At 35.7% G+C, this 26,555-nt stretch overlaps 1 protein-coding gene and 1 long non-coding RNA gene across 3 annotated transcripts; both read right to left on the bottom strand.

Annotated features, from left to right (window-relative positions):
- Positions 1 to 807: 807 nt before the first annotated feature.
- On the bottom strand, positions 808 to 25,918 carry itcha (itchy E3 ubiquitin protein ligase a). 2 transcript variants are annotated; one of them, XM_082136377.1, is made up of 24 exons: positions 25,761 to 25,918; positions 23,328 to 23,388; positions 23,014 to 23,155; positions 21,926 to 22,050; positions 20,940 to 21,071; positions 19,833 to 19,881; positions 17,989 to 18,161; positions 16,346 to 16,535; positions 16,030 to 16,125; positions 14,880 to 15,054; positions 14,695 to 14,764; positions 14,486 to 14,570; positions 13,345 to 13,473; positions 13,002 to 13,074; positions 11,591 to 11,662; positions 11,401 to 11,489; positions 11,158 to 11,317; positions 10,919 to 11,052; positions 10,557 to 10,697; positions 9,933 to 10,053; positions 8,890 to 8,994; positions 8,682 to 8,778; positions 4,564 to 4,636; positions 808 to 2,512 (listed from the first exon to the last, which is right to left on the bottom strand). In XM_082136377.1, the coding sequence occupies exons 2-24, from the start codon at positions 23,350 to 23,352 to the stop codon at positions 2,413 to 2,415; spliced, it is 2,556 nt and encodes an 851-aa protein (XP_081992503.1). In that variant the 5' UTR covers positions 23,353 to 23,388; positions 25,761 to 25,918; the 3' UTR covers positions 808 to 2,412. The 2 variants fall into 2 exon arrangements, with proteins under 2 accessions (XP_081992503.1, XP_081992504.1); XM_082136378.1 differs by having other exon boundaries at positions 14,695 to 14,761.
- LOC309474202 lies at positions 2,999 to 4,556 on the bottom strand. Its single transcript, XR_014197237.1, has 2 exons — positions 4,374 to 4,556; positions 2,999 to 3,155 (listed from the first exon to the last, which is right to left on the bottom strand). It is a non-coding gene; the product is annotated as an uncharacterized lncRNA (long non-coding RNA).
- Positions 25,919 to 26,555: the final 637 nt, after the last annotated feature.

The raw sequence follows: 26,555 nt of genomic DNA, 5'->3' as shown, positions 1-26,555 counted from the left end.
TTATTTTATTTCTTTCCCCCAAAAATTAAATAAAAAATCTTACTGACCCCGAACTTTTGAACGGTAGTGTATATATACATATATATTTATTTATTTTATAACTTATATTATATATAATATAATAATTTTGTGATCAAATGTCTTTTTACTGTTTTTCATTGTGAATAATATGGCAATGCACTGCTTTTATGTATAATGCAATGGTAAACCGTCTACAGTGTTTCCCTGTGTATCAGGGGTGTTCAATTAAAGTCCAGCCTCCATATTTCATTTCCAGCTGAGGTCCAGACAATACTTTTAGGAATAGTTATAGATTTCCAGCAGTAATACTTTATAAAAGAAAGAAAAAAGTCAAAATATGAAGGATAAGGATATATAATATAAGTGGTGTATGTGTGTGTGTGGTGTATGTGTGAACTCATTAAAAATTTTATTTAGATGAATCACATGTCATTGGATGTCACAAGTTATTATTTGTAGCTCAAGATCTGAAGTGTTTATCTTTTAGGCCCTTTTTATTATTTATTTATATAATCTGTGTAGCCTTTTAATCTTTTAAACTGTATTTGTGTGAACTGTTGTGTTTTAACTCGACATTTTGTACTAAAACCAATGAAACAATTTAATTAATAAATCAATAATGTAATATTTTTGTCGTAATTATAATATAATAATGAAATGCAGAAAAACCACAGAACAAACTTGAGAATCAAAAGCATGTCTCGTTTTTTGTATTTATAAATGTACTTTAGCAAAATGTTCATCTTAAAACGTACAGATTAAATAAGAAGAAAAGAAGCAATGCACTTTTTTTACTTTTATTTTTTTTTATTTCTTCAGCTGAGAATAAATTGGTATCTTTATATTAATCATTCAACTGTACACATTCACTTAAGAAAAATAAATATAATCCAAATCATTAAACACAGCTTGACTTCAATGTTAATGTGTTATAGATAGCAGGCTAATCAATACATGATGTACAGTGTTAAGAAAATAAAGAGGTCAGCCTTTACATTTATTCAGAGCTACAAAATGCTTTAAGACATGAAACATGAACCTTGACCTTTATTTGTCAGTTAATTATAACCCACACGATCTGGTATAAAGTGCCCTGTATAGAAGAGTCTGTTTCGGATGATTTACTGAGGAGAACAACTGTGCAAATAAATCAAAATCATGTTCTGGAAAAGAAAAGATGAATCTGTGCTAAAGTGAACACACACACACACACACACACACACACACACACACAAAAACTGCTTTGCTTGTTCAAATCCCTCTAAATCTGTTATGATCATAAGTTATTCTTTGTACATTAGTATTTACAGTCCTGGTTTTGTGTTTTGCATATGAATAAGAAGAGAAGTCTTTGAAACGCACAGAATATCCATGAGGTCAGGGACTAAATCTTCGGCATAACGTCTCTACGGCACAAACACACTTTATTCTTGTCCAAAATAAAGCACATTTTTGCACGAAATTAGTGATTTTGGTGAACAACGTTATTTTTTTAAGATATAAAAGGCTGTGAACTCGACCACACTAAAATCAGCTAACATTATATGACATTAGTCGTGTGGATTGTGAACTCATGATTGGTGGGAAAGTGAATATTTAATAGTGGCGTATGAAGATGAAATGATTAGATGGTTTGATGGGACTATTGCTTGTATGTGAACCCAACCACACATGCATATACATACTCTCAATGTAGGCATTTCCAGGTCACAGCTCACTTCAAAATTACACTTTGCATTAAAAAAACATGAAGCCTATCCTTTACAGCAAGTGTTACAGCAATAAGAATGAGATTTTCCTGCATTACGAGTCAATTTCGATGTGTAAAAACTAAAAAATTGCACGCTTTCATGCAATATTTCTAATTTCTTTTGATTCTGAGATGAAATATAACTATTTTTTTTCCTCTAATAAAGTGCAAACCTTTCTTTTTAACTGGTGTTTACCACATCTAAAAGAAAAAAGGATTCAGGTGCAATTGTGCACTGGCAATAAAAAAGTAATGAAAGTGTAACTTGCCTGAACTCCTCCTCGCATGCACACGCAACAGAAGAGACTCACTCAGACACACACCATGCACACACTCACACTTCAAGTCGCAGAGGAAAAGATAAACATCAGAGTCTGTTGCATGTGCATCGCTAGAGACGAGACGAGCGGCGGTCAGGATCACAGTGTGCATAGAGAGTGAGCCGATGTCTGGCCAATGATCATTGAGTAAGGCAGCATAAATCAGAAAACGGGAAATGGAAGCAGATTTCCTTTCCACAAAACACTGTTTATCACTCATTCCTGGTTTTGAAGTAGCAGCGGCAGCTCTTGATATGATGGAGAAAGCTGATGTGTGTCGTCATGGTAAAGGTGTCGTGAAGGCGATGTCGTGCGCATGCATCACTCTTGACCGAAGCCTTCAGTTTCCTCGATGGCAAACAGCAGCTTCTCCTTCAACTGCTCGTAGCTTTTATAGGGCGGCAGATCCAGACGGTTGAAGCTGGGGGGAGGGGGGGGGGACAATAACACAAACACTGTTAAACTTGTGTTTTATATATTATAAGAATGCTATATTTTTTTGCTTGAGGATAGTAAATGATTTAATCTTGATTGTGAAGTGAATGAATTGCACACTGGTCGTTTACAGTCGAACCGGAAATTATTCAAAATTGAAATATAATTTTTTATATGTTTTTACTAGTGTGTGCAGGACACTATAGTTAATTTCTGTAAGTGAGGAGAGCAAAATAAAGTAAACTGTGACATATTATACTCAAAAATTATACAAATTTGTGACCAAATATTACTCAGACACTTTGAGCTGATCATGTTTTGCTTGCGTGTTTTGTCTTTAATTGCTAATGCTCTTTTTACACACAGACTGAACAAAATGAAGCATTGCTTGGTGATTGGTTGAGCTAAACTGGTATTATGTAATTGTGTAGTTAAATTTAACAGCTGACAGATATTCAACATAATTCATGTGTGAGACAGTCTAACAGAAGGACGGACAAAACCAGTCAAATATCAACTGAGTTATTGTCATATCTTAAAACCATTTTCTAAACTATAGCGAATAAACTGTGATAATGTGAGAAATGTTGAAGGTGTTTGAATACATGTTGGTTTGACTGTATTATTACCTATAAGTAGGGCTGGGCGATAAAACGGTATCGGTATTTATCGACGGTACACCATTGTCAGTAACGATATAAAAAATGTTCGATATAGCGCTCAATATTTTCATTCAAATGCACGCGCGACCACCATAACGTCGCCCGACATCAAATGGCAAGCGGAATGAAAGCGGAACGAAACTGCGTTATTATTTTGTGCTCCACGGACCGTTTATCAGTTTGGACCATCAATGTCAGTGCAGCGCGAGCCGATCTTGATCAAGCGACACTGTTATTACACAGCGCTAAGAGATCCGGTAAAGAAAGCATTTGAATTCGCCACTGAAGTAATAACATCAGCGTGAGATCGAGTGAGAAACATTCAAATTTCTCCGTTATTAACGGATCAAACTGCGCTGACGTGGAAACCAGGAGAAATATTGTGCCATGAATGAACTAATATTTAAGTCCATAGATCAGCAACATTCATTGTATATGGATTTAATGTACTGTAGTAACACTCACTGTAACCATGTTTGGCAGGAATAGTAAAATGCTTTCAAGTACATCACACATCTTTTTCCAGCACTTCAAAACTCAAATATTATCATATTTAAATGTTATTTTTAATGTGATGACCAAAACACATTTGTTCATCCTTCAAATATATTACCCCCATTTATAAAAGTAAACATTTCAAGATGTAGGGAAAACTCAGACTTATTTAAAAATAACTTTTCTTTTTAATAAATTTTTTTTTTTAAATCAAGGAAATTTCTTTGGCATTTCTTTCTTTTTGCTGTATCTCAAAATGTACCTAACCGTGACACCACTGTGTCGTAAGGAACCGTGAATTTTGTGAACCATTACACCCCTGCTTATTACAGATGTTGATCTACCTCAAAGTTTGCCTTGATTCTTCTACGTTTACACTTTTATATTGCACTTTGCACACATTTTATAACATTTTAAGTTCAAGAGTTTCTTTAACACTTACTTTTTTATCTTAATGTAAGACATAAAGAAGATATTTTTTTTACATTTTATTTTTGACTGCTAAAACTAAAATAATTAGTTGTTTGCCTTAATGTGGATAAATAAAATAAAAAACAGTGGTTTAAATTCAAACTTTTCTACTTGTCTTAAAAAAAAAAAGGTTCTAAAAAAATGTCAATAATTATCGATACCGAACGATATGAAACATTATATCGTGATAATTTTTTTAGCTATATCGCACAGCCCTACCTATAAGAATGTATATTTTTAGCTTGAGGATAGTAAATGATGTGTAAGTGAATGAACTGCACACTGGTCATTTATGTGCATTAATGCAATACAGATTGTATCTGCTGCTTTATTGCACAAAACTAATTAGTGAGAAGAACAGGCCTTCATACTGTACATTATGATAATGAAATTTGATTTCTGATCTTACCATGTGTGGCTCCTCGGCAGCCAGTTTTCTTTTCCCACTTTCTCAATACAGAACTTCTGCGGCCCATTGCTCCCTACAGGAATAAAACATACACTCTGATCAATAAACATATTCTTTAAAGTGCAATAGAAAGGACTGGAATTGCGTTTAAACCAACAAGTTAAGGCATTTCCATCACAAACCCTCTACAGTTTCCTCAAAAACCCAGTTTGGGAAACCCTGGTTTCCAATCACACATAAAGGCACAAAAGGTTGAGCCTATTTTGGGTGAATTTGGAGCATATGAGAAACTGAGTGACCTAAGAATGACATAATTATTATTTTTAATAACTAAAAAACTGAAGCAGCACAAGCAAAACATTTTACAAACCATCACAAACGATTAAGACTGTTTTGCCGACTTCACACAGGTGTGTTAACTGACTGATGTTTTTCAAATGACTGTATATGAAGACTTCAAATGCAAAAGCCACTAGACACTAGCCTGACTACGTCAGACTTCCTACTTCCGCTCAATTTTATTTCGCTTCTGTACTCAGTCTGAGACAGCGTCATAGCTTTCCGTTTTCCTCCGGCCTGAAAACAGCCGGGCCAATCAACGAACAGAGGGCGGCGTGAGAGCCGTGACGTAGACGCTGATTGTACCCTGGATGCATAGATTTACTTCACATAATCTGCAGAAGTCGTTCACAGCCATGTTCACTCCGGTGTTTCGCTCGATGGTTTTTGTTTTCGCATCATACGTGTGTTTACAGTGGAAGTTAGATGCGGCTGAGCATGCGCATAACACACGCCATAACCAAACATTATGTGATTGGCTTACGGGTAACCAATGATTTTAAACTTCAGACAAGCGCCCCCCCGCGCGAGAGAAAACACTTCTCTATTATGCCATTCCAGACTCTGTCTACGAAGCAAAGCGAAGTAGCAGAGTTTGGTATTACCAGGCTAACTAGACGCCACCTCCATCAGAAATTAGATAATGATATTGAGCAAATGCTCTCCGCACATAGTGTACGCTCATCAAATACTTTAGCTTTAAACTCGCTAAATCCCAGCCTTAACTCATTCAGAAAAACGGGTTTGTTGGCAGAAACCTCTAAATGCCACTTCCCTTTGCCACCTCTAAATTCACAGAACCAATCACAAGACGCGAATCAAATCACATGATCTCAGGATGAATGACACAGTGCGTATTGAACCGGCTTTCAGTTGTCGAGCTGCAAGTTTTTTATCCTGTTTCAAGAGATTTTTAAACAAGATGGAGGATTATAATGAAATGGATGAATCTGTAGTAGTTTCAGTGGCAAAAGGAAACGTGGTCAACCTTTCTAACACCGTGTCCTCACTACATGCGACGCGACAAAAGTGTGGCAATGATGATCGCAGGCACTGTTTATGTGCTTTATTTAATGTTAAAAGCATGTAATGTGACTTTGAATATCATTTAGTGCTCCAGCTTTGTAGCTGTAAAAGCAACAATAGATAATTCACCTCAGATCTTGAAATTAAACAATTGGATACATGTGTGTATTCTTTGACAAAGATTGTTTTAGTAACTCAGTAGCCTATGTATTTGAATAATGTTTAAATGGTGTAATATTTGTGAATTTGATTATGTAGCGACTTATCCATTTTCTTGCGAGTGCCTTCAAGATCACTCTCTAGTGCCGCGAGACTCCGCCCACACACTGTTCTGATTGGCTGACTCCACCCACATGCTGTTCTGATTGGCTGACTCCACCTACATGCTGTTCTGATTGGCTGACTCCACCCACACGCTGTTCTGATTGGCTGACTCCACCCACACGCTGTTCTGATTGGCTGACTCCACCCACACGCTGTTCTGATTGGCTGACTCCGCCCACACACTGTTCTGATTGGCTGACTCCACCCACACGCTGTTCTGATTGGCTGACTCCACCCACACGCTGTTCTGATTGGCTGACTCCACCCACACGCTGTTCTGATTGGCTGACTCCGCCCACACGCTGTTCTGATTGGCTGACTCCGCCCACACACTGTTCTGATTGGCTGACTCCACCCACACGCTGGGTTTGAATTGATTTTGATGCATCTCGCAGTTGCGTCTAGTGTGGACAAATTATTTGTCGCTGGAATCTTATCGCATCGTGTCTGGTTAGGACACGGTGTAAGACCATTCCAAGACCTTGAACCTTTTCATAGTTCCTAGAACTATTGGTGGAAGTTCCCGGATTTTGGCGTGTTCGCACTGCAGGAACTAGGAATGATTTTAGTTCTAGGAACTAATTTAGCTCCTACTTCAGAGTCGGTCTAAACCAGCACTATAGGAACTACCAGTGACGTTAGTGAACGCTGATTGGCTCGAAACGTACTCGAAACACCAGCACCCGCCATAATTTTTTTTTTTTTTTTTAAAGTCATATTTTTACTCCACAAACTAACTCTACGAACATGGAAAACCGTGATAGATGGACCTCTCAACCTTTACGCTAAGGAGAAAATCCAACGCCACTTTGAAGGGACTAAGCCAAACATGATTATATATTTGTGCTCAGCAACACTGGACATCAACAATGCAGCAAACACTATTAATTTTTCATATTTACGTTTATATTTACATTTATGCATTTGGCAGACGCTTTTATCCAAAGCGACTTACATTGCATTTCAAGGTACACATTTGCATTCTTGTCCGTTCTTGCTTTCCCTGGGAATCGAACCCATGACCTTGGCGTTGCAAGCACCAACGCTCTACTGTTTGAGCTACAGGAAAGCCACATCTACTCATATACTGTCTACTTTCTATGTATAACAGTTCTATCTAATAACGTTTTAGACGGATTGTAAACTAATGAACACAGAGAATTGAAAATCACAACAACAACACGGCTTACGTCACTTCACAGTTTCTATTGGCGGTGCGAATGCAACCAGGAAAATGTTCCTAAGGGAACCATTAGTTCTCCGGGAAACACCCTGGTGGCTAGATCCCATAACTGAGTTCCTAGAACTACCCGGTGTGAAAGCCCCTATAGTTGCAGTGGCACAGGATTTTGCGAGTAGCATGTGAACACACCAGTGTTTGGTGTGCCGCTGTAACCCTGACAGAAGAACAGCTCTATTACACCACAAGCAAAACCAGACGGACGGGTTTTCACATGGACAATCAATTTAGTTAAATACCAATGAATTGACTAGTGACATTTTTTAAAACAAGGCATTTCAATAACTGCCTAATAACCTTTTCATTGCCATTCAAGTAAAATTACTGAACCTAAACATAAAAAAAAAAATTATGATACAAAAAAAATCTAATTTAAAAGAAAATATGTGAGACGGACATGGTGTTTGCATCTGAAATCTTCATATATTACACTATATATTCAAATTCAGATTATACAAAAGATAAAAAAAAATATATAATAAATCACATTTCATCATCATTTACTCACCCTCATTTTCATTTTTTATTAATTAAACATTATCTTTCTTTGAGTTTTCAGAAAATTGTACTCAAATTAAAACCATGGAATGTGTCGATAATGTTTGTAATGAACATGTATTTTTATGTTTTTGGATTTAGTACTATAATTTAGTACTTTATTACTTAGAATATAATAAAAACTGAAATAAATGTAATTCATATTAAACTATTAATATTTTAATATATGTGACCCTGGGCCACAAAACCAGTCACATGGGTCAATTTTTTGAAATTGAGATTTATACATCACATGAAAGATAAATAAATAAGCTTTCCATTGATGTGTGGGATTGTTAGGAAAGGACAATATTTGGCCGATATACAACTATTGAAAATCTGGAATCTGAGGATGCAAAAAATTCGAAACATTGAGAAATCTCCTTTAAAGTTGTTCATTTATGTTGGCGATTGTGTTGCATTCACTCACAAAAATAAATGTTTTATATATTTACGGTAGGAAATTTACTAAATATCTTCATGGAACATGATCTTTACGTAATATCCTAATGATTTTTGGCATAAAAGAAAAATCTATAATTTTGACCCCTACAATGAATTGTTGGCTATTGCCACAAATATACCCGTGCGACTCGAGACTGGTTTTGTGATCCAGGGTCACATATCATCTATGGTTTGGCATGACACTTACCCATAAGATCAGCGAATCCCCCGACAGGTAGTCGACACGTGCCGGTTACAAACTGCAGGAGTCGCATACGCTTCTCATTGTCGATCTCCTTCACAAACTAAACACAGACAGAGAAAAGGTGATGGAACACAGACACCAATATGGCAGCATCTCCACATTTATGATCATGTGGGTTTGATTTGATTTGTGTTGTAGTGTGAGATCTAACCTGCCAGAACCAGACGATCTGTTTGCTGCTGCGAGCATAGTGTCTGTAGATGGTGCTCCTCTGCCAGTCACCCAGATCGATCTCCTGCATCCCACACAGCATCACCTACACCACAATTACAGGATCAGAATATACAGAAGACATGTAGAGAAACTGTGGCCTTATTTAGACCTGATAATAACATGAGTGTCAACACTAAAAACAGTCGAATGCATCTTTCTTGTGCCATCTGGAGGTCAGAGATGCATATGGTCAAATCACATCTGTAGTGTAAACTATAATGCACCATGACTTCCCAAACAACAGCTAAAGACTGCCTGCATCTTTTTTGGCAACACTTGATCCATTAATACAAACACTTTCTTTTCTTTTTCTCTTCTCTTCTATTCAATATCAATTTTTTTTAAATTTCATATACTGCATTAGACTAAACTAAAAAGGGTCACAGCACTTGCATATTGTTGTCCTATTGTTAGGTTAATGGAGTGGTTGATTATGATTTCATTTGTCTAACTTTAGCTAGTGTGTAATGTTGCTGTTTGAGCATAAACAACATCTGCAAAGTTACAACGCTCAAAGTCTAAAGCAAAGGGAGATATTTGCTTTTAAAGAAATTGAATTGAGTCATTGAGTCATCTTTCTGACTCCGGTTTGAACATAACATTTTCATTGTAAGCCTGTGTGAGTGCAAGTTGTTGAAGCTCCGCCCTCTGTGCCGGGAGCAGCAGCTCATTTGCATTTAAAGGGACAGACACAAAAACGGTGCATTTTTGCTCACCCTCAAAAATTGACAACTTTAACATGCTGTATAAAAATATCTGTGGGGTATTTTGAGCTAGAACTTCACACACACTCTGGGGACATCAGAGACTTATTTTACATCTTGTGAAAAGGGCATTATACCACCCCTTTAATTGCTTCTATTGCTCTCCTCATTTGTAAGTCGCTTTGGATAAAAGCATCTGCTAAATGATTAAATGTGCCCATCGACTATCCATGATTCACAAAAAAAGCCTTTGAACATTAAGAGTTGTAGTTTGTACCTCCAGTTCCTTGGCATCAAAGTATTGCAGGTACTGCTGTGGCAAGACCTCATTAAAGCCCTCGAGGAACGCCTGAGTTTGTTCCTCAACCCCTCTGGACAACCTCCACTCAGCAACCAACCTGCCACACAGTTGATTTCATCATTATTAATTAATATTGAAGTCACTGATATTAGAGCTAATAGGGGTGTAACTATTTGCTCTGCGAAAAGATTCTTTACAAAATGATGCGATGCAATGCAATGCAATCTGAAATTTTGAATTATTTTGATTACTTTGGTGCAAAATAGTTACTTATTTGAAAATTATTTTCAAAATATGCTGAAGAAGAGAGAAAATGAATCAATACTTAGAATTTTCATTAGATATTTTTACAGTACTAGAGGCTAACAATATTTATATATATATAGTCACTTTTGGGTCATATCTCCAAAATCATCAGCTTGTTTGCAGTGCTAGGGTGAATAAAGAACTGGTGAATAAGTACAACATTTAACACTAGGATGCTTTAAATAGCCTGTGAGTAGCACTTCATCTTTAATATTCGAGGTAAGATATATTAAATTATTATTTATATATTTACATAATATAATTAATCTGTGCACTATGAATGAGATTTCCTACCTGATGTACTCCTCTTTATTTTCCTCGGTCACCTGAATGTTTCCTCCATCGGGTTTGAGTTCATGAGTGGTGACCTCTCCCAGAATCTCCTTATCCACCGAGAAAAACATCTCCAAGCAACATTCCTCTATATTATTATCCCTATAGAAAAAAAAACATCATTATATCCAACCATTGTCAAATTACATACAAAAACACATCATAACAAGCAGCACTGTTTTTGTTTCGTAAAGAATCCCGTCAGTCACTGGGATTGTTCATTTTCTTATCACTCCTATCCCTTATTTTCACAATTTTAACCCCCAAGCCCTTCCTCATGTTTCTTATCATCTCTGTAACTCATTCAACTCATCCAGACTCACTTGATCCAGATGAGCGAGTTGTAAAACTCCGGGTCGATGGACTCCAGGTCTTTCAGAGCCAGAGGTTTATTCAGGATGCGCTTATAAAAGGGCAAAGAGAAGCCGGTGTCTATGAACTTTCCATGAAAGAGAGCCTATGAGAGAGAGAGAAGTTTTAATTGAATTCCAAACTATGATCCGTCAGTCTGTCCAGTACAGGCATTAGTTATTTGGTCATCAACATGACCCAAGCGTCATACCATTGCAATGAACCGGCCAATGAACTTGAAGTACTTGAGGTGGTCGGGGTTGATGGAGGACGCGGGGTTAATCTGCAGGCAGTAGTTGTCTTTGCCGGCATACTCGAACAGACAGTACATGGGGTTCAAGACCTCGTGGGAGAGCAGGAAGAACCATTCCCTATGACAGATACACACAACATTACTGTGCGTGTGCGCATATACCAACTCAAGTCATCACTTCCTGTAATTTATGTAATATACCTCGCCACGCCTCCGTAATCAAGACCCTCCTCCCCTGGGAAAATAATCCACAATCTCCGTCTCAGATCTTGTGGATGGCAACTCATAATCTAAACAGATCAAATTACAAATATTTAACTTCTTTCTACATGCCACATGATGACACACGTAAACCAGAATTGACTTGTCAAATATAAAAAATATAATTCACCTGTTGAAATGAGTCCTCGAACAGTGTTTTGCGACTGACGTGGATCTTAATGTGCTGAGGCATTGCTAGTTGCTATGGATAAAAGGATCATTTAAATCAATCAATCACATGTGCAAATATTGCCCTGTAATATATATATATATATACAGTACAGGCCAAAAGTTTGGCCACATTACTATTTTTAATGTTTTTGAAAGAAGTTTCTTCTGCTCATCAAGCCTGCATTTATTTGATCAAAAATACAGATTTAAAAAAAATATTGTGATATATTATTACAATTTAAAATAATTGGTTTTCAATTTATTATACTTTAAATTATCATTTATTTCTGTGATGCAAAGCTGAATTTTCAGGATCATTACTATCTATCAAGTCTATCACATGATCCTTTAGAAATCATTCTAATATGATGATTCATTATCAAAGTTGGAAACAGTTCTGCTGCTTAATAGTTTTTCATAACCTGTGATACTTTTTAAGGATACTTTGATTAATAAAAAGTTAAAAAGAAAAAAGAAAATGTTTTAAAAAATAGAAATCTTTTGTAACAACAATATACACTACTGGTCAGTCATTTGGGGTCAGTAATTATTTTTCTTTCTTTTTTTTGAAATAAATCAATACTTTTATTCAGCAAGGATGTGTTAAACTGATAAAAAGTGATAGTAAAGAAGATTTATATTATTAGAAAATATTTTTTTATTTTGAATAAATGCAGTTCTTTTGAACCTTTTATTCATCAAATATATTAGTCAGCAGAACTGTGTCCAACACTCATAATAAATCATCATATTAGAATGATTTCTAAAGGATCATGTGATAGACTGGATGTCACATGTGACACTGAAGACTGGAGTAATGATCCTGAAAATTCAGCTTTGCATCACAGGAATAAATGATCATTTAAAGTATAATAAATTGAAAACCAATTATTTTAAATTGTAATAATATATCACAATATTACATTTTTTTCTGTATTTTTGATCAAATAAATGCAGGCTTGATGAGCAGAAGAAGCTTCTTTCAAAAACATTAAAAACAGTAATGTGTCCAAACTTTTGGCCTGTACTGTATATATATATATATATATATGAAAATTAATTATATATATTACATTATTTAAAAACAAATCGCATTTTTAAACAATCTTCACTGACATTACTGCAACAAGTTTCTTGCATCGTCTGCTATTGAATTACCAATAATTAAAATGACATCATTTATTCTGTGTTCAATCATTATGGTGTGTTTTGCTGATTAAACCGAAGTAATACAAAATTTGAATGAAACATTTATAACCCTAATGAAAGAACAATAGCAGGTTTTTAACAAAATCCAGATCATTTTCTGAAGATTTAGTGTCAAAGCGACTAAAAAAATAGAGTTAGTAACTGAAGTCACTCGGTCTTACCTGACACCAGAAGCGGAAATAGTGCACTTTGGCTTTAAAGTCTCGTACGTATGTGATCTGAGGGCCGTTCTCACTGCAGGTTCACAAACACAGAAACAGACTGTAAAACTGCACCAAAACCAGATGATATCGTTAAAAAACAACATGAAACATCATTTAACCTTTAATTGCATTAAACCGCATTTGACTTATGTGACATATTTCTATTTCAAAGTGAACATATTTGTATCCTAAGACAGGAACAACACTGTCTATGCTTTCATTATGAACATCTGCAAACACAGGGACAGAGGAGGTCACAAAAGACCTTCTCTTCATATATTAAGCTATTAAAAGGGCTTACAGGGAGGATTTTCCTGTACGAGGGTCGATATATGTCGTCGTTTTCCTGTTGTGATCGACGAAATAGGGAATCCCGTCCACCGTAAACCTCATCTCCCAACCCTCCGGCAAAGGCTTCTCATTCAACAACCTGACAAACAAAAACATTTCATTCAAGCAGTAATGCTCCTTGCTTATTCTGTTTTACATCAAATAATAAAATCATATAGAAGGGAGGTGATTTAGCTGTGTTCAGGGTTATTGTCGTTAACCAAAACTATTAAAACATTTTTGTTGATAAAAAAAAAAAGCTGACTTTTTTTTATTTATATAAATATTAGATAAAAAAAACTTAAAACTGAATGAAAAAATTTGAAATGTTGAAAACTGAAATAGTTTTAAGATGAGGAACAAAAATTACTAACTCAAATAACTAAACTAAATAAAAACTAAAACTGAAATAAAAATTTATTATTATTTAATTAGTGATATAAAAATAACAAAAGCACATATCAAAAACAAAAATACTAAAATTAAAAACTGAAAACATAAAAATAACAGCTAAACCGAAATATGAATTAAAAAAAATACAATTGTGGATGAATTGAGAATCACAATTTTTTTGTTTTAAATAGAGATCTTGATTCTCCCACGATTCTGAACAGACAACTAAATAAAATAACATGTAAATTACTAGAGGTTCTTACAAAATATTAATTTCTGCAGTCTATTTAATGTAATTAAATAAAAACAATTAAATATGTTTGAGTGAATGATTCAATGACAAATACATTTTTAACAGTCACTTGCCGCCACCTACTGGCGTAATTTTTTGAAGCATCATGTTACTTCCAAAAGGTGATTTGCTCTATTTATACATGTTTATCTGTTCTACTTATATCTGTGTTTATATCTGAAATATAAACTTTTACACTGTGTGGTAGAAAAGACTGTTTGTGAAGCCGTTTCATACCTAAACATGCTCTGGTATGATTTTGTCAAAGGTTTAATAGACAGAGGCGAATCGCTGTCATTTAGGAATAAGATCGCGTGGGTGTTTGAATCGAGATCGCTATCTTTTGACAACTAATTGTGCGGCTCTAATAAAAAACGAAAAATACTAAAACAAGTGGCAGTTTTTGTGATTTTTGATCGTGTCCCACCCTTGTGTGCGAGGATCCTCCCATTGTGTGGATCTTGTAGGATGATGAACAAAATACATCCTCCTATTACTGTCTGTCCGTTTCTCTGTGAGCCAAACAACACACAAGCAGAAAGTTGAGGATGATGTGCTCAAGAAAAGACAGTGTGAGCCACTCTATTATGAGAGGAAAATGTGATTTCCTCTTTCCGCAGTATAAAAATGACTCACCCCATCCCGCCGGCAGAGGACCCAGAGGGTCAAACTCTTTATTAGCTGCAGGCACAAGCTGTTCCTGCTGCTGAAGAGATGAGCAGACACGAGGAATAAGGACAGATGAAAAACCCTCAGCTCGGGTCATAGAGGAAATCCTGGTATCTTTTTGTTCATTTAAAATTGCTTGAATGTTTACTCACCCCATAGATGAATCTCTGGTTGAAGCGGTGCATGGCTCCCTGCAGCTGACTGCGCTGGTTCTGCCACTCCTCGTAGTTTCGGACCGACTCTAGTGTGGGTCTTTGCCATGTGGTGGTTCTGATTATATGATCCACATAGTACACACGGCCCATCGGGTCCAAGCGACGCTCCCAACTACCACACAAACACACACAATTCTCTAAACAACTGCTCATTAAGGACATTTACACACATGACATTGGATGATTTCTGATACTAACAACAACAAACAAATAATAATAAGTATTATGAGTAGTAGTAGTAGCCAAAAGTCAGTAACACTTTACAATAAAGTCCATTAGTTAACATTAGTTAACTACCTTAGTTAACATGAACTAAGAATAGTAATAGTAATCCAAGTAAATGTTGAAATTAATATTAACTAATACATTATTAAAAGCAAAGGTTGTATTTGTTAACATTGGTTAATTCACTGTGAACTAGCATGAACAAACAATGAACAGCTGGATTTTTATTAACATTAACAAAGATTAACTAATATACAGGTAAAACTCGAAAAATTAGAATATCGTGCAAAAGTTCATTTATTTCAGTAATTCAACTTAAAAGGTGAAACTAATATATTATATAGAAAATTACATGCAAATTTAGATATTTCAAGCCTTTATTTGTTATGATTTTGATGATTATGGCTTACAGCTTATGAACATTTAAAAAATTTGAGATTTTGAATTTAGGGTTTTCATAAGCTGTAAGCCATAATCATCAAAATTATAACAAATAAAGGCTTGAAATATCTCACTTTGCATGTATATATTAGTTTCACCTTTTAAGTTGAATTACTGAAATAAATGAACTTTTGCACGATATTCAAATTTTTCGAGTTTCACCTGTAGTAACAAATGTATTGCTCATTGTTAGCTCATGTTAGTTAATACATTAAATAATGTTAACTAATGAGCCTTATTGTAAAGTGTTACCAAAAAAAAATATATTAATCGAAAACCAGCTTAAATGCTGTGTTCAAAAGCTCTTGAAAGTTTGGGAGCTTGTCAAACTTCACTAAGTAAAGGGGCATAATGACTAAAATCAGTGAGCTTTTCCTGACATTTCTGCTTTAGATAAAAGCACGTCTGCATCAAGGTTTACCCCGGTGGTAGCGGCTCTGGTCTTTCCCATGTGGTTCTTTTCTCAATATGATCCACATAGTAAACGCGGCCGTTCTGATCGATTCTCTGCTCCCAGCTACACCATACAAAAAGAAATTCCATTAAACATATCAGACTAAATCCATACAGGCTTATTATTATTATAATAAAGTGTCTTTATTTACATTCATTTATTCATTCTGACATGCAACAGGAGCATAAGCTCTTATTAGTGGCATCATATGAGAACATTTTCTGTCACTGTGAGCTTAACATAGCAAGTCAATTAGAAAATTGGGTATTTTGATATCACATACCCAGGAGGAAGAGGGGTGCTATTGATTAGCGAAGCTACGGGTGGTGTTGGACTGGCACTGGGGGCCTGATTTGACCCTGAACCTGAGCTTGACCCCTGACTCTCCGTTTCTCCGTTCACACACACTCGTGGAGACGCCTCCGGGCTGGGAGCTCTGCTGCCGTGTGTGGGAGTAGAGCCAGCAGAGGATGCTAAAAAAAAAAACAATAGGTAAAAAAAAAAATTAGGTATTTATAGGTATTTTTCAGATATGACCTTTCATGTAGTGTGTAATACAGCTGTTTGTGAATGTAACAGGTCTGCAAAGTTTTAGGGTGCTTTCACACCTGCCTCATTTAGTTCGGTTGAATCACACTAGAGTTTGTTTTCCCCATTGGTGCGGTTCGTTTGGGCTGGTGTGAATGCGGCAATCGCACTCGAGTGCGCACCAAAAGCGGACCAAACAAGCGTGAGGAGGTCTCGGTACACTTTGAAACGAACTCTGGAGCGGTTAGTTTGTGGTGAGAACGTGATCCGACCTCGAACAGAACCAACTGCCAAACAACTGCGCATTTTTGGACTAACCCAGTTGCCGTAGTCAGCTGCGCTGTGCATTATGGGATGAGGAGAAATGTTTGTTGACAGGTTGCACTTTAAGCATGGCAGCTCACGGACAAACGTGGAGTTGTGAGGAGGTGCGGCGCCTGATAGAAATTATTTGAGTTATTTTCGAGCCTCATCCTCGCTTCATTCTCAAATATTATTGTCTGTCTAAAGTGGTGTAGACAAACTATATAATAAAATATGACCAGGGATACACAGCCCACGCAGTCGTCTCTCCATAGTGAACATCGGCGTGTCGTCTGCCGGATTTTCCATTTCTTTGTTTACTTTCGGGAGTTCTGTTGGAATTTTCCAGCACGTTAATTCTGACCAATCGAAGTGCAGTTATGGAAATGCGTTCAAGACACATCTGGCCAACGAGTGATGTGGATGTTGTCACGTGACTGCATTTTGGTTTGTTTTATCAACTCATAAACTGATTTGGACCATAGCGATCAGTGTGGTGTGAAAAGGAACCAAAACGCCTGAAAAATGCTACAAAGTATAATTTTTCGCCCTTGGTCTGGACCAAATGAACCGAACTACAGATGTGAAAGCACCCTTACCGATCAAAGTGCAGATAAATGGAGTTTCTGTCTGCCCCCCCCAACATTTTTTTTTATTCTGAACGGCATGAAACGAGTCGATAATAATTCCAGTGTCACTTCCTGTTACAAACCTAGAAACAAGGTTTGAAACAAATGTGGTCTTCATTGAACAATACCAGTGAACAATGTCTACGCTGACCCGCGCTGTAAGCAATCAACCAATCATAACAAACTGGGCCATCTGACCAATCAGAGTAGATCAATCACAACAGACTGGGCCATCTGACCAATCAGAGCAGAGTCCGCTCACGGAAAGGTGGGGTTTAGAGAGACTGGATCCTTTATCCAACCGTTTCAGACACTGTGATAAAAAAGCTGATGCTGCAGTGTATATTATGAGAAAATGAATGTGTTTTTTGACCTTGGATGCATGTAAACATATTGTAGGAGACTATAAAATAGCATCACACATGTGACACTATATTGTTACACCCCTATTGATGAGGTTCTCTACCTGTGGAGGAAGTGTGTTTGTGTGTCGAGGCAGGAGGCGGTCTCTGAGGTCGAGATGGACGCGGTGGTCTCAGAGCCCCTGCGGATGGAGAGGAAGACTCAGTACTTCCCACTGCATGACCATTGGGCAGTGGCGCTTCATCAGTGATGTCACTGGATGGGGAAGAATCTCGACTAGACCAACAACAAACAGAGACAACGATCAAAATTCAATTAGCGTAAAATAAATAGCAAAGCACAAACGGTAACACTTTACAATAAGGTCTCATTTGTTAACTTTAGTTCATGCATTAATTAACACAAACTAACCATGACGGCATTTATTAACCTTTGTCTATGTTACTTAATAAAATATTCATATTCACGTTAGTTCACTGTGCATTAGCTAATGTTAACAGACACAAATTTTGATCTTAGAAATGTATTATTAAATATTGATATTAGCATTAGCTAAGATAAATGCTTCAGAAGTACTGTTCATTGTTAATTCATGTTAACTAATGTTAACAAATGAAACCTTATTGCAAAGTGTGATTTTCAACTTATACAATATCTGTTTAACATCAATAGGTGTAAAAAAAAAAAAATTTGATATGTATATTCCACAAATCAACCGCTAACATTCAATAATCTGGCCATATTTTAATGCATATTATTTAAACCAAAATAATGAGTTTAAATAAATGAGTATACTACGGAAGAGGATTAGGGCCAAGCAATAATACACATTTTTTTAAAAACTATCTCGAGATTAAAGTCATTATAATGCGAAATTAAACTCGTTAAATTTCGAGAAAAAAAAATCAAAATACAATCTTGAGAAAAAACTAGTTAAATTTCGAGAAAAAAGTCGAAATACAATCTTAAGAATAAACTCATTCAATTTCGAGAATAAAGTCGTGTTTCGAGAGAAAAAACTCTTTAAATTTCGAGAAAAAAGTCGAAATAATCGTGAGAATAAACTCATTAAATTTCGAGAATAAAGTCGTTGTGTACAACAATCATTATAATAGATTTGTGTGTAGGCTAGGCTATACGAAGAAAGCAATGTGGAGCTATAACCAGGTCAGTAAAGGGTTCGTTCTTGGACCATTTAGGAACTATTGACACGGCATATAGCACTATTGCAGCGCACATGGTATACAAAGTCACCAATAATTAACAAGATGCATGAAGTCAAAATTCACTCACTCGCTCGCGCGTCGATGGCTGAAACGCATGCAGTAGGCTCGATGTTAGGATGAATGTGGCCTCAAATCGATCTCAAAATTTAACGCGTTCATTCTCGAAATTTTATGAGTTTATTCTCACGATTATTTCGACTTTTTCTCTAAATTTAACGAGTTTTTTCTCGAAACACAACGACTTTATTCTCGAAATGTAATGAGTTTATTCTCAAGATTGTATTTCGACTTTTTACTCGAAATTTAACGAGTTTTTTCTCAAAACACAACGACTTTATTCTCGATATTTAATGAGTTTATTCTCAAGATTGTATTTCGACTTTTTTCTCTCGAAATTTAACGAGTTTAATCTCGCATTACAATGACTTTAATCTCGAGATGGTTTTATTTTTTTATTATTGCTTGGCCCTAATCCTCTTCCGTAGTATATAAACTAAAGAAGGAAAATATTTCACACTACTGTTATGTATTAATAAATCCTGTAGTATGATGATCTATAAAATGCCAAGTGCACTGAGTGAGCAATCTAGATATTTCCCTCGAGAACTAATTTAATCAAGAATTCAAACAAAAGCAAAGAAAGATACAAGCTCTTTCTGCACATAATGTGGTAATATTCCTTCATAAACTGCACAGTAGAGTCGAGTAATCTCTACTTTACCTCCCTGCTACATCCCCGTTCTGTATGGATTCTCCATTTACAGCCGAATCTGAGATTGCAGAGAAACAACAACATTAGACAAATCTACATTTTAAACAGCAAAGAATTAGAGCTGCACGACTCTGGATAAACTGAGCCACTTTTTTTATGTGTGTGTTTCAAACAGAGATCAAGATTCTCCCACGATTCTGAGCAAACAACTAAACAAAATAACGTAATGTTTTTTAGAAGTTCTGACAAAATGTAAATTGCTGCAGTCCATTTAAAATGTTTATTTAATCTGAATGAATTATAAAAAAAATAAAAATAATTTTGAATAAATTATTCAATGACTCACTCATAAAGAACTTTTTTCATTACCGGATGAATCAGCGTTTTTATTTAACGAATCTCTTGATTAAATGATTTAAAGGACAGATATATTTTAAACAGTCACTTGTCACCACCTTATTTATAGTGCCATTTTACTTTCAAAAGGTGATTTATTCTATCTTGATCGCTTCCGTAGACATCAGTGCTTATATCCGAACTATAAACTTATCCCAGTACTTTTGTGATAATATGAATATTTGTAACAGAGAAATAACCATACCTATATGAAAAACTGCTCTTTGGATCAGTGCCAGCACCAGCACTATGATTACCAGTGCGCACAATATTACCAGATTACTGAGTCCAATGTTACAGTGTTTACTTCCTTTTTATTCACATATTCATATATTTTTAAACAATTACTTTATTTGTGAAAAATACTGTAATAGGATTGCAGATTCAAGAAGTTGCCTTGATTAAAGATTAAAGATTTGTTTACTAATTTATTTAAAATTTATAAAATATTGATTAAAATAAATATAAAGCATATAATAAAAATATCGGCTTTATATCGGCCATCCTGCTCTCTAAGATATCGGAATCGGCATGAATGTTCCGGTGTAATTTTGTCAAAGGTTTATTAGAAACAAGCGAATCGGTGCCATTTAGGAATGAGGTCGCGTATGGTGTTTAAATGGAGATCGCCAGCTTTTAACGCTTAATCGTGCAGCTCTACAAAATAATCTAAATCTCTCAACCGTTGCTAAAAAACACCAGAGAAAAAGAAAGTCTCACTGTGCTTCTGTTCCTCTGAAGCAAAAGTGTCGGGGTCCATCTGCAGTCCATCCAGACACACCGAGATCTCTCCAACCACCTCCGATCGCACTCGGTCTGAACTCAACTGCAACGTCTGCACAACCTCACAAACTGAGACACACACACACACACATGATCTTCAACATGACACTGCTTACAGAACTGAAAAATGTATATTAACAGCCCATAAAAGCAGTACCCTGATGCCAACACTTTCTGACCATGGCTTTTGCATTGCTTCTTAAACACTTTATTTGACAGTGTCCTTGTTACATATGTTACATGTACTTACCATAGTAATAACAGTCAATTATGCTTAATTACATGCAATTAACCCTTAACCTAATCCTACCCTAACCCTATAGTAAGTACATGTAGTTGCTTAATATTACTCAGTACTTAAATATATAATTACACTGTAACAACGACACCTTAAAATAAAGTGTAACCGGATTTTCTGAAATGACTCGTTCAGACCAAGTCATGAATTGATTGAAATGATTTATCAAATAAACCAACATCATTACGGCTTGGAAGCATGTTTTACCAAAAGTGCAATATCAAGCAGATTAAATATAAGCTTTTAAAGCTTAAAACCAGGCAAGTCATGTTCACAGATGACCAGGAAAGGTAAATTGGCTTCACTAAGCAAGCTCACAGCATCACTTCAGGTCACAGGAAAAGAAAATGTTAACCTGGCTAATCAACACCCTCAACTCAATCTTCAGTTCTGTAATTCACATCAGCGGTGAGTGGTCACATGATGCCCACATGACCAAAGTCTCTGAAATAACCTTTTGTTTGATACTATGAGTCAGTTCACCTGCTTCTCTCTTTATCAGACTCTTGAGTGCACACACACACAGACACACACACACACACACACACACACACACACACACACACACTAAACAGGCCTGACCCTGAATAATGAGATTCACAAAGTGAAGAACATGGAAACTCACTCTTCATATTGTTGGCTTTTAAGGTCTCGCTGACCTCCAGAGTGGCCATGCCCAGCAAAATGTCGGCTTTAAGTGTCTGATGACTCCAAACACGGAAGATTAACTTGCTGAAAGGGCTGACGATCCTGCAGGGAATATGATCAACAGAGCAGGGATGTTACTGTTAACTAAAACTATTACAAATTATTGAAATAAAGCCGACTTAAAACTTTTATATTCCATAATTCAACTGCTAACATTCAATAATCTGGCTTATGCATTTTATTTAAAATAAAATAATGAGAATATATAAGACATACCAAAGAAGAAGAAAAAAATCACTACACTTTTATGTATCAATAAATCATGTATTATATGATCTATAAAATCTTAAGTGCACTGAGCGAGTAGTCAAGATATAAATAATATATAAATATTAGATGAAAAACTATTGGCAACTAACTGAAAAAAAGTTTGTTAAAGTACTAAAATTACTCAAATTAAAATAAATGCAATCTAATAATTCTAAAGCTAAATAGAATTTGTTAAAAAACTATATAGTATATAAAAGTATATAAATTACTAAACTTATTATTAACTTTAATATTAAAGTTTCTTTAATATAAATAATATTATTTAACTCAAAATTATGAATAAATACTATAATGGTATATCAAAAATACTAGAATAACACTGACTGCAATAGTCATTACACTTTAATAATGTAGTTTGGAGAGAGAGATCAGAACAATAGGCAACACTTCACAAAAAGGTCCCATTAGTTCACGTTAGTTTATGCATTAACTAATATGAACTAACAATGAGCAATGCATTTGTTACAGTATTTAGTACTCTTTGTTTATGTTAGTTAATAAAAAATATAACTATTCATTGTTAGTTCACTTTAGCTGAAGTCCATTCTGATATTTTGTATAATGTTGATATTAACATTATTTTTCATTGTTAGTTCATGTTAACTAATGTATTTAACTAATGTTAACAAACGGAATTGTAAAGTGTAACCAAACAATATAACGATAATAAACACTGATTCTGGATCAGCTCTGTAACGCAAGAGTCACTCGTTTTAGTACATATGTCTCTCTTACACAGTGAGAGACTGTTTCCACTTGGGACTGTGAGTGTTGGTGCATTTCTCCGTCTTCTTGGACTGGCCGTCCACACACACCTCCACGTAAGGACTCGGCCCAAACCAATTCTTCTTGCTGTCCCGCAGCTTAGCGGACAGAACTAACCAAAAGACAACAAATGTAATCACAGATCTATTCAAATCTGAAGACATGACAACAAATATCCAGTCTTAAAACAATATGAAAGCGCTACATTAAAATGTGTGCAACAACCCAAAATTACAATTGTGAAGTCTTGCAATTACAAAATAGAGATTATCACTTTAGCTCACCTGTTATCTGAAGTTGAGACTTCATGACGCGGCCATTAAAAGCACTTACTGTGGCTCAAATCTGAAATAAACAAATAAGCATATACAGTCAAACCAACATGTTTTCAAACACCTTCAACATTTCTCACATTATCACAGTTTATTCGCTATAGTTTAGAAAATGGTTTTAAGATATGACAATAACTCAGATGATATTTGACTGGTTTTGTCCGTCCTTCTGTTAGACTGTCTCACACATGAATTATGTTGAATATCTGTCAGCTGTTAAATTTAACTACACAATTAGATAAAACCAGTTTAGCTCAACCAATCACCAAGCAATGCTTCATTTTGTTCAGTCTGTGTGTAAAAAGGTCGCACGAGCAATTAAAGAAAAAACACGCAAGCAAAACATGATCAGCTCAAAGTGTCTGAGTAATATTTGGTCCTAATTTTGTAAATAAATGTTACTGGTAGTCACTGTATGAAGAATATTTGGGTATAATATGTCACAGTTTACATTATTTTGCTCTCCTCACTTACATAAATGAACTATAGCGTATCAAAAAAATATCAAAAATAATATCTGGTGTCGGAATAATTTTTGGTTTGACTGTAAATCGATTAATTAATTGGGTTAAGTCTCATTATAACAAAAAACATGTCAACTGAGACGATAGTAAATAGTGGGAAAAGGTCATAATACAACATTCGCAAGCCATTTTCCTTCTGTAATGTGTCACATTTCTAAGCGAAACCGGATATGCTTTCATGTTGACGATCTCAACAAAACACTCTTTCTATAATGGCTGATCTGATTTCTTCTGGCTGATCTGTCAGTAAATGCACAGTATAGACACACCTGACCCCTGATCAGTGCTGCATGTCGTCTAGTAATGGTGTGTGATGATGTATGTCGTAGCTGTGTCTTCAACACCTCCCTGCGGTAACAGCTAATCTCACAACCGAAGCCTCCAGAAGTCTCCGGTAATCCTTGGCAGATTACAGATGATGCAACTCCAAGGACAGACCATGTTTCTCAGCCACTACAGGGAATCAGTCTCTCCACTGTCTGAGAGAAAGTCCTGATACACCGAGATTAAGGCTTGATTTGCACTGGCCTGTCATTATTTACTCACATCCACACATCGCTTTCAAATCCAAACCTGTATGACCTTCTTTTAATCTATTTCACACAAAAGGAAAATGTTCTTTCTGCTCTTTCCGATACAGTGAATGTTAATGGGTACTGAGGCTGTCAAACTCCAATGAGAACATAAAAAGTCGTCCATTCCTATTACTCGTCGTGATTATAACAGGTTTGATATTCCTCAGTCTAAACCATCTTTAATGCCTCCAAGCGCATTAAAAGCTCACATCTGCACGCTGTCAGAGATTAGCTAGCCACATTAAAAGTTATGAAGATTTTTAAGCACATACTGTGGTTTTACTGTTAAGGTAAGACACCACAATGTTTTTTTCATGCACGGGTCAATTTTGAGATTTTGGTCTATTTTGCTTCCATCCGATATAAACCTTTACGTATTAATTGTATTACACATTGTCCATTTGCGTTTGTATCACATGGTTTATATTACATTTTATTCATAGAACGAGGTGAAAATTCATTTTTTTCTTAATGTTGACTGTATTTTCTGAGTTATTGAGTGATAAAAACAGAGATAAAAACCTCTAATATATCAACAAAATGAAACGAATTTTGAACATGGCTTTATGCAATACTCAGATTCCCATTCTGGAAATGTATACAAGTGCACATTTAATTAGATAATGTATAATACGCATATTTAAACATAACATTGCAGAAACCGTGTAACATAAAACAATAGTTTTAATGTAGCGTGAATAATTAACTGGAGAAGTATAGTGCTATCCGTTACCATTATACCCTGTGGTGTCTTGCCTTAACAGTTTTGTAATAAAATACATTTCATACACTTACAAAAGCACACAAAAGAACTTAGAGATGATATCACATGGTAATATCAAGGTACTTTGACATATACCACAGAAATTATATAACAGTTCCACTGTATTCCTAGAAGTAACCTTAGCTTTGTGTAGCATACAAATATCGCGGTACGTAAATATCATGTACCATGGTACTTTTATACCGTGTTATTATGATGATACTAATGAGCGCATTACAGAAGTGACGTCACGTAGCGTTTCTGACTGACGGTGTCGCAGCAACAAAAACGAATGTTTACAAGTCAATTAAATGCATATATCCTTTTGAAACCGATAATGGACACTTTTTATTCGTTTCACGTTATTAATCACGTACACTCATCAAACAGCTGTCAAAGCCATCATCAGCCACACAGTCTAACGGGCAGTCAGTCACCGGTCAGACAAGCTTAGCGCGCTATCAAAACACGGCTGTTTATCCTCCATATTATCCTCTAAACGCGTGTGTCGCTTACATCTTACCGTCTGATGATCACGGGAAATGTTTCTAGATCTCAGTTTTAACGGGATCTGAGGTCATATTCCCGTCGTTAAAATAAACTTTGCTCCATCTCAACCGGTTGAACAAACGTCCGCCACCAGCACTGGCTCCATGTCAGATTGACGTCACTGCGCAACCGTGTCACGTGACGGGACGCGCGCGTCCGTTTGGAAAATGTACTGTTACCCATAAAGACTGAAGCACTGAGCAGGTAATGGATTTATTAATATGATTCAAAGGCTGTACTTTCACGAGATGGCGCTGTTTGTCAGGACAAGTCCAAATGAATGGTGGCCCTTTAAATATATGGTGATTTAAAATACTGTTTCGATGGCATTAAAGACATTTTATTTATTAGTTTGTTCATATTTAAAAAAATATATAATATAATATAATATGATAGATATATAAATAATATAAATAGATTTGAGTCAAAGCTGTGATGTCCAAGGAACTACTGCTGGACCAATCAGCATCCGAGGAGGTGGAGAAACAGAGCGCGAAGAACTTCCTCTGAATCGGTTCGTTCGAACGGTTCGTTGCAATGAAAATTGTTCATAGATTCTTTTCTTCTTGTTTTGTCTACCAGTCATGTTCCCATAAGGTGGAAAAAATCCACCATGTTTTTAGAATTTATATATATCAATCTGCCGAATGATATATGAACAAACCCATCAATACAAACCTTCAGAAGAATATAAATAGGAATATATTTGTACAGTTTTGTGCATGTAGCCTAAGTGTTGCTAAATGTGTTTTTAGGAAATAAATAGAAA

This window comes from Leuciscus leuciscus, assembly GCF_965113295.1.
Source record: "Leuciscus leuciscus genome assembly, chromosome: 14".
Taxonomy (NCBI): Eukaryota; Metazoa; Chordata; class Actinopteri; order Cypriniformes; family Leuciscidae; genus Leuciscus; species Leuciscus leuciscus.
Note: the sequence above shows the minus strand (reverse complement) of the source record. Positions and strands in the feature narration are given on the sequence as shown.

What these genes read in the sequence shown, in the direction of transcription:
- itcha (XM_082136377.1), bottom strand. Translation starts at nt 23,352, where the DNA reads ATGAAGTCTCAACTTCAGATAACAG. An exon ending in TCGAGGACTCATTTCAACAG is followed by an intron (nt 11,490 to 11,590) that starts GTGAATTATATT and finishes TGATCTGTTTAG; the next exon opens with ATTATGAGTTGCCATCCACA. An exon ending in CTGCCGAGGAGCCACACATG is followed by an intron (nt 2,513 to 4,563) that starts GTAAGATCAGAA and finishes CCCTCCCCCCAG; the next exon opens with CTTCAACCGTCTGGATCTGC.